The sequence below is a fragment of the Panicum hallii genome, chromosome 2 (assembly GCF_002211085.1).
Source record: "Panicum hallii strain FIL2 chromosome 2, PHallii_v3.1, whole genome shotgun sequence".
NCBI lineage: Eukaryota > Viridiplantae > Streptophyta > Magnoliopsida > Poales > Poaceae > Panicum > Panicum hallii.
In genome coordinates this window covers 44,221,882-44,231,189 of record NC_038043.1, presented here as the reverse complement: position 1 = coordinate 44,231,189, position 9,308 = coordinate 44,221,882, and the positions used below count along the sequence as shown (strand labels likewise).

Genomic DNA, 9,308 nt, shown 5'->3' with positions numbered 1-9,308 from the left:
AGGTGGAACAAAACTATGAGGCCCAAGAGTTTTGGAGGGCTGGGAATCATGAATCTCGACCTGTTCAGTAGAGCCCTGCGCCTGCGCTGGCTTTGGTTTCAGTGGACTGAACCTGATCGGCCGTGGGTGGGCACTGAACCACCTGTGAGTACCATTGACAAGCAATTGTTTAGAGTGAGCACAACAGTGATCCTAGGAAATGGAGAGAAGGCAAGTTTTTGGCAGTCTTCGTGGTTGAACGGGCATGCTCCAATGGACTTGTACCCCGCACTCTTTCTGTTAGCTTGGAGGAAAAATAAGACGGTCGAGGAAGAAATTCACAATCAGAACTGGACAAGAGGACTTTGGAGGATGGAGACAGTGGAAGAGATGGCAGATTTCGTGGACTTATGGGATAAGGTGCTGGAAGTGCATTTGACAAGTGAAGTGGATAAAATCATCTGGAAATGGACAGCCGATGGCATGTATTCGTCGAAGTCAGCCTATGTTGCTCAGTTCCAAGGGTCTTTTAGCACGTTCAAAGGGGAGCACATATGGAAAGCAGAAGCTGAAGGGAAGCACAAATTCTTTGCGTGGTTGCTCATTCAAAGCAAGATACTAACGGCTGACAAGCTGATGGCTAGGCAGTGGCCCTACGATCCCGTTTCTTCTCTTTGCAATCTTGAAGCGGAAACTGCGTCCCACCTGATATTGCATTGCACTTTTGCTCGACAAGTTTGGGATAAGATGAAGGTTTGGACAGGGAATCTGATTCAGATGCCAGCGCAAGGAGTAAAAGTGCTTGACTGGTGGCAGAAAGAGCTTGCGCAGTTGCCAAAGAACACTAGAAGGTTGAAGGCGGCAATGATGATTTATGCAGCCTGGAGCATTTGGAAGGCACGAAATCGCTGTGTGTTTGACCACAAGCTTTTAACACCAACGGAGGTTATGCAGGAGATTAAGGTGGAAGCAATGTGCATGAAGGTGGCCTGCGGCGCTCCAGAGTTATCTAGTTTCAATATTTAGTTACTTTTTACTAGAGTTTGAGTACTTTGTCTTTTATGTAATATTAATTGTGTAAGAACTTGCATGCTTCTCCTCTCTTAAATGACATAGCAGTGCTCCCGCCGAGTTTTCAAAAGAAAAACTACATGTACCTTGTTACTAGTTTCCAGCATTATTTATTCATCATATCACCTGTAAATTGTGCTTGTATTGTATGTTGCACTTCGTCCTAAGGCTTTTTTCTAGGGCTCGACGTCAAGCGGTAACCCTAGTTCTGGTGATTAGATTGATATCGAAAAGCCATCAGCTGATCATAGTTAGTTGCTTCTATCCAATAGAATGAGCAGCAAAACTTGTCCAGGCTAGTGAGACTAGTTTAATGAACTGGCATTGTGACTGGGGTGATGGAAAAGCGAATCTAGTAGACCTTGCAATTTGGTGTTGCTATTATCCAGGGAGTAGTACGTGATCTGGAGTGGTAACAACGACGACGTGGACGTGCAAGCCAGGGGGCACCTGCGCCGTAGAGGAGGGAACCAATTTACAGATGCATGGTATACCATATAGAGCAGTAGCGTATCTTAGCTAGAGTTGCACTTTAGATTACGTTACGATCTCAGATTGACTACATAAATTATTTTTAAAATACGTTGGAAATATAGTGCAATAATACAACATATCAAATTACTTGGCAGAACTTGCATTGTAACTCTCGCTCTCAATGGATCAAGGGGGATCGGGACCTGCCTTTGTTGTTATCTTGCTTTACTTCTAAGGGAACTTCTCAAGATCCAAGCTTTTGACTTCTCATCAACTTCTTCACAACATTAAAATGAACTAATGAGCATGCTAGTGAACATATTTAACAAAGAATGCCTATCAGAAGGATAGGAGCGAGCTAGCAAGGTTTGGATAGTGTTTCTAGAAATTGAAGGATGTTTGAGGTTGGAAATGGAAGACTCGGATGGAAAACCTAAAGTTTGGAAGGGTGGGTAAGGCTAAACATGGTTTATGGGATTTTACGAATTTTTTATGAATTTTGTGGAGTAAAACATATGAAAGGGCAATTTTTCACATGTATTCCGATGAATAGAAAGTACTCCCTCCGTATCAAAATATTTGTCACCGTTAACTTTTTTTTTATAAATTTAACCATTCATCTTATTCAAAAAATTATGTAAATGCTATCTACTTTGTTTGTGATATGCTTTACTATTATAGGTATTTTAAGCATGATTTAACTTTTTGCATGTTTGCAATAAATTTTTAAATAAAATGAATGGTCAAAGTTGTAAGAAAAAGTTAACGGTAACAAATATTTTGATACGGAGGAGTAGAAAATTTGGATATGGGCTTATTTGGTATGGAGATTGGGTAACAAGGTCATGAATGGGTTTGTTGGATTTTTTTTTAGTTTTCATAAATTTCTGCAAAAATTTTGGATAAAGAAAAAACTTAAGATACCTATCCATTTTGACCCCTAGAGGCTAGAGACGAGGAAGATTAGAATGAAGACGGGGATGATGGAGGCGGAGGCAGGAGGACGGGGTTACCAAACTTTTGTGGTATCCGTGAAGTTCCCACTGGGTCTAGGTAGAGGACAGATATCATATGAAAACATTATTGGATAAAATTGCAGCAAACCCAGACTGTAATAGTGACACAAGTCTTTACTAATTCTTTTAGATGCAAAAGATGCAGGTTACTATATACAGGATATCAAACCGAACCACAATATTTATTTATTGTATCAAGTAAAAATGTTAACAATGCATATAGGAATTCGAAATGGGAGAAAGGGGATGCAAGGCCAGGTTCATTCAAATGCGTCGGATGTGGAAGCTGACACATTTTGCACGGTAAGTCAAAATTGCTTTCCTGAGCATAGAAAGTATGGCTGTAGACACAATCAAAATTTGTAGCTGCATTTCTGAATGACTCCATTGGAGCTGTATATAATATTGTATTTGCAAATCTAGCTGTGCAGTTCCCCCAAATAATCAAATAAAGCAGAAGTGGAAAAATTACAAGAAAGCCACCAGGATAATCTCAGCTATATGTACCATTTATGTACCGGTTGTGGCAAATGTGATAGGCATAACCACTCACATACTATGGTCGTGTGAAAATGATTGACAGCCCTGCGATTTGCAAAACATCACTGTCCTTAATGTTTTGAACTCCAGTAAGGGCTGAAGCTGAAAAAGAAATCCCAGTGCACTGTATCTCAACTGTCATTTAGAATGGATTCGCAGATCATGACTCAACAACGGTGCACGTAATATCTGGCAGTAGGCAGAGGCCCGGAAAGAATCGTCGGCGCAGAGACATTTTCATTCTTCGCTATGTTTCTCACATATACAGCCAGGCAAGGGGTTTGCAAAGAAAGACTCTTCTAGCTTTGGGGATTCTCCAGGCTCCCTAAAATATGGAGCACCTATTCTATCTTTATGTAATCTTTTCACTTCTGAGCTGAAAATATCCCAGGGCACTCTTCCTTCATCAAATTCATCTACCAGGTTCACAAAACTCATCCTGCCGGACAAATAATAAGATATTCAGGGAAAAAAGGAGGAACTCAGAATAAAGCCTAATTTGAGGAATTGTATGACGCACTTGTTTGCAACAATATTTTTCTCGAACTACGCAGGAGAGCTGTGGTTTGCAACACATCTAACTAGGCTATAGGCTCATTTGTGCAAAATATAATTCACTGTAGCATGTTACACTACTAACAGGAATATGTGTTACCTGTCTGGGTTAATAGTCTTTCTGAAGTTCTCAAAACGTCGATGGCCCTGTACAGCTTTTGCCATATTTCCGTCGTAAGTGTAAATAAAGGCATCACTCTTGAGAGCCACAATGTAGTCAAGACCAGCAAGCATATTCTGATGGTTTTTGAAGGGTGCAAGTTCCTTTTCTGTCGCCAGTGTAGAATGAGAATAAATATTGGGAAAATCATCCACTAGAGCCTTCATGCTTCCATTGCCAAAAGCTTCACCAGCAACCAAGTAAATTCTAGTGCTTTGTGAGAAACCCAATCCTTTGAGTAAAAGTGAAGTTTCCCTTGGAGTCAAAGGACAGCCACCAAGGCTTCGTCGCTCAGTGGCATTGATTTCTTTCTCTTTCCAGTGACTTACCTCATAACGCATCTTACGCAATTCCTCGTCTTCTAATGGTGTCAAGCTATGGCTGCAACCAGTAAAAGCTAGCATGTCTTTCTCATACCTGCAAAACATCAAAACTGATACACATTAACCAACTGTGCAAAGCCTGAAATGTATCATTTAATAAATAGTAGTGCATATTTTGTGCATAAATACTTCAGTATGTTAATACATGATTTAACATCTTTGTGCTAGAAGGTGCAGCTAGAGAGTTCAGTAATAAGCTGCATTTAGCATGTTATAAAAGGATTTCAAGTGAAAATTCTGCTTCGATCGAATAGCTTAAAAGGCTTTGGAAATGTGGCACCATAATTTTGCAGAGTGGTTCCTTCTGCAGTTCCAAGAATTATGGCTAAAATTTCACTTCAAATTTTTATACTGATTAATGATTGACGCAATCCAAAGCTTTGCTCGATAAGATGGTTTCATGAAAGGCCTGTCAAGCAGCATGCCAGTTTAAGATCACCCACCATATACTCATATGCAATACACTTTATCTATAAAAACATTACAAAGTGACCCACAGTAATTGCAGTTTTCCAAGCTCGATTATATTTCTTTAAAGAGATGACATAATAATTTCAAGCTTTACCATTTAATAATTTAGGGATAGACAAACAAAGATTTCAATCCACCTATTGTTGCAGATGACAAAACAACAGTACAAGGAAAATAGTTGTAATTAAGAAAAACAACTGAAAGCACTAATTAGGCACAGAAAACAACAGTACATAAGTTCAACACAAAAGCATCCTGAGATCAAGTATCTTGCCTTAGATGGAGAGCAAGATATGGGCTTCCATCTTGACGCATCCTTGAAACCAAGGTAGTACCAAGATCTTCAATTGTATGAGAATACTTCAAAGATATGTAGTTAACTCGGCATCTTAATTTCTGAATATAACTAGGAAGGCCATTGTTAGCCAGGCGAGAATCTGTATGTGTAAAGTAAATGACTTTATGTTTCTTCAAAAGAGGGAGTATTTCATCTCTGTAATAATTCACCTGCCCAGAGTAAATTACTGAGTGAGTGCTTTCATCATATCTCAATATAAACTATAAGAAGATATTTAGTTTCAACCTTCGACCAAGATATCGGAGCTTTAGCCAAAGGTTCAATGTTACTGTATTCAGGGGGCAGCGTTTCAACAATATCAATGTCTTCTTTCAGTGACTCGATGAAATACCTCCAGTTGAAAAGGTCCTTAAATTCACTAGTGAATGAAGAAATGAGAATGAGTACAATGATAGCATTGATTAACAAGTCTAGAGTTGATTAGAGATAAGAAGCTTGTGGTCGAAGATCCCAACCTATCATCTGCCCAGTAGGATGTATGATCAAGTGAAGGTAAAACCAGTGTTGCCTTCAGGATCTTAGCAACAGCAACCATATCGCATATCTGCAACATGCAGGACAATGCCATCAGATATCAGCCATCAAATACGGATAGTAACCTAAAACTGATCTATAGGATAGTACTCGCACCCCAAATCTCATTTGATTCAAACCTCCATTTGCATTTATGAGAATGTAACCATTCGTATGAGAATCTTGCTCTACAAAATTAAGAACAAGAGACCAAATCATGTTAACAAACGCCAGAAGAAAGGTTAGACATATTACTGCCACACAAACAAACTTACTTTTATGAGAGTTTGAAACAATGCATTGTCTAAAATTTGTACTGCTTGGCTGAGACCAGACATCAAATGCCTGCATGAAGCACCCAAAAAAAAAAAGAAAGTTACTTTCCACAAATCATTGCCAACTAAAGGACATGTCTAGGCACTTAGGCAGAGATATACTACTAGCCTCAGCCATGCTGTCTTCTCTTCCACCAATGTTAGATTCAACTGTCATCAAAGTCCTGTCACTTTCTTTTGCACCCATGTATCCTGAGTGATGATCAACTTGATGCCCTTTATCACTGGAGAAGGAGACAGAGAGATCCTAGAAGCATGTACAAATGCAGACATTTTACATTATAATACTGAACATTATATTTCCTAAATGTATTATCCAGATCATACAATAATTTCGGATTAACTATAGTAATGCCAGGCTACAAAAGACTTCATGTGATGTTCACACAATGGTGATAAGCTCGGAGCATACATAACAATATAACATGATTGAAAAAGAAACTATAGCCATGCCTGAACAATCTTTACTTATGATTCAGCTAGAGTTAAGGTAACACTACAGAACCTCAGAGGAAAATTTCTGAAATTGATCATTAATCAAACAAACTGAGGACATTTACGGTGCCGTCAAATTGATACTGGCTATCCAATCCCTCTCTTCTGATGGTTTGGATTGATTATATGATACTCTTCCCCTTGTGAGTATCACGAGTATCATGGGTGTCAAAAATAACATGACATACTAGTAAACCTGTGGACCTAATAGGTCAAAATTTCAGTCTTCAGCTTTTTCCGCTTTCTCATCCATTTGGTTCTTTCCACTCATTTCTATTCACACGCACATTGTCTTCCTATTTTCCATGGAGCCTCTTTGTTTCCATCATTCCTCCATGCTGGAGTGCCTCTTCCGCCTAATGCTGGCAGATGGTGGCGCACTGGATCGAGGCAGGGGCATGAGACCACCTTGCATGTAGGCTCAATCAAACACTGTTTTCAGATAAACCTTGTTTTGGTTCAGGTGAGCCAAACATGATAATCTATGTAACAAGTAGAATTGAACTTGAATGGAATCCTAGTGTCTGGGCCCATCAATCAGCTGAATGGTCTAGGTAGCTAGTAAGAAGCCCAAACGGGATATAGACAGAGTCTTTATCTTCCTCTCAAAGTGGACAGAGGCAACGTTGCTCTATTGTGCACTGTGCAGGCGTGCATGGTCAATGACGGAACAAGAAGCTGTGGGTTAAGATCAACAAAAGCGGAACATCCAAAACAACCGTGATCCATTGGCCATGACGTCACATAGGTTACGGCAGGGCTGAGCCAGTGCAATGGCACAATGGAATAGGGTTTTGCGGCATTTATAGGCTGCATGGCGGGAGAGAAAGGCGGACTCGTGAGAAGGGTGGGATTGATGGCATAGGAGACTGCTCCGCACGGGGATGGACTGTTAACTAGATATATGTAATTATCCTCAACATGGGCACTCATGAGAAATTGACAAGCTAGTAATAAAAGTATCCTTAGAAATAGACGCTTAGATTGGATCAATGATACTCCAGCTATATCAAGTATCATAAGGCACTGTAAAGACCCTCATCATATTATTCTGTGTAGAGAAGTCAAACGTTGGCTAATTGATTTACTAAATAGCAAGATGGTTGCATCTTGCTATGGGCAGTATTCAGTAAGGAATTCTCAGTTTATAAGCCCAAACAATCAGTTCACATATTTCGTATTAACTACCGCATGCATATCTAGGGCATGTAAAGACTATTGCCAAGGAAAAAATGTGTACATGAGACATTAGGGGTGTCTTGAGAGAAGAAAACAAAGGTGCACAAACAACCGACAGCAACCAACTGTAAATAGCCATTGGTCAGTAACACCAAAGCTGGCGTTCTCTCCCATACCAGCTAGTCAATGACTCCAGCAAGTGACAAACTGTCCCAAAGTGCAAACGTTTTCTCACCCATACCTATCTGAGAAGTTCGATAGAAGATATAAATTCCAAAATTTTATTATTTTTTTCTTTTGCTAGATCCATGTGGCAGTGTCTTATATCTCTCAGGCACCTTGTCACACTGATTTCTAGTATCGAAACTAAGTGTGCAGGTCCCATCATATTTCTCCTAATCCCATCTCATGAAATTACAGTTGGAAATTACTAGGCTCGCCAAATGCAATGTTACAATTGGGAATGCCAAGGATCAAAAATTCTATACAAAGTGGCAACTGGCAAATGAATTCAGAAAATAGTGATGCTTTCTGCTAGGAGACCCCCGAGCTTGCAAGTAACTGAACTAACTAGTTAGGCTGGGAGCATAATTTACTCAAGTGTCAAGTTCGGATAAGAACATTTAACTAAAAGAGTTTGGAACTCTCCTCGGACACAAGAAGGAGCAGCTCCTTTCTTGAACGAGACACAACGAGCAGTTGATGAAGAAAATTTGCCAGATAGCAGCTGAATAAGCAGGAAAATTTACCCGTTCCCGTACCTGCAAATCCGCGTGCTTGTCGTCGGCAGGGAGCGCGAACCACCCGCCCGCCCAGATCTTGCCGACGCCGAGGAGCAAGCACACGCCGCAGAAGGCGAGGAACAGCATGTTCCCGAGCTTCCTCCTCTCCCGGATCCCCAGCCCGAGGCCCAGGCCGGCGTCGGCCGCGCCGGCGCCGGAGCCCGGCCGCTTGAAGAGCCGGAACCGCAGGTTGTTGCTCTGGTGGTGGTGGAGGCCGGCGGCGGACGGCTCCGCGGCGTCCCCGGGCGGGCTGCCCAGCCCGTCGCACCTCGGGGAGCGCGGGGAGCCGATCTGGAGCTCGATCTCGCCGGCCCCGGCGCGCTTGAACGAGTTGGCCCGGCGCGTCATCGAGGAGCCCCCGCCGGCCACGCGGGGGCTGTGCAGGCGCTGGTGGTGGTGGTGGTGGCTGTGCAGGTGGTCCGCGCCCCCGCCCCCGCCGCTGCCTCCGCCTCCGCCCGAGGTCCCGGCACCGGCGGCGCCGCCGTGCATGGGTTGGTACCCCATGTGGGGAAGCGTCGGCCCAGCCTCCAGAACGCGGCGCTAGCTTTTTTCCCAGCTCCCACGTGGCCTTGGACGCCTGCGCTGCTGCCGTGCTGCTGCCGCTGATGATGCCGCTATTATGGCGAGATTAGGGGAGGCGCCATTAATGGAGCTCGGTGGGGGTGAGGAGCGAGCGACTAGCGAGTGTGGCGACGGGAGGCGGGCGCGTAGTGGGAGACCGGGACGGGGAGGGAGACGCTCGCCTCGGAAACGGTCAGACGTGGCGCGTCAATTACGGTCTTGCCATTTGGACGCGTCGGCGCGCGCTCGTATCGTACGCAGATGCAGATTTCCCTTTCCTGCCCGATGGTACTGAGATCTCGCAGGCAAGGCTCAGCTGAATTTTTCCCCTTGTCAGCGAAGAAAGGCAGGAACCGTCACCACCCGTTTGTCCGAACGCCGGAAAGGTTCGGCTGGCGCCGCCGCGTGAATCAACGGAACCGGGTGTTCCGGGAGG

At 43.1% G+C, this 9,308-nt stretch overlaps 1 protein-coding gene across 1 annotated transcript; it reads right to left on the bottom strand.

Annotated features, from left to right (window-relative positions):
- Window positions 1-2,882: 2,882 nt before the first annotated feature.
- On the bottom strand, window positions 2,883-9,051 carry LOC112881502 (O-fucosyltransferase 35-like). Its single transcript, XM_025946214.1, has 9 exons — window positions 8,291-9,051; window positions 5,965-6,102; window positions 5,796-5,865; window positions 5,638-5,708; window positions 5,463-5,551; window positions 5,233-5,365; window positions 4,924-5,156; window positions 3,736-4,212; window positions 2,883-3,519 (listed from the first exon to the last, which is right to left on the bottom strand). Exons 1-9 carry the CDS (start codon window positions 8,813-8,815, stop codon window positions 3,318-3,320), a joined length of 1,938 nt encoding a protein of 645 aa, XP_025801999.1. The 5' UTR covers window positions 8,816-9,051; the 3' UTR covers window positions 2,883-3,317.
- Between the last annotated feature and the right edge of the window lie 257 nt (window positions 9,052-9,308).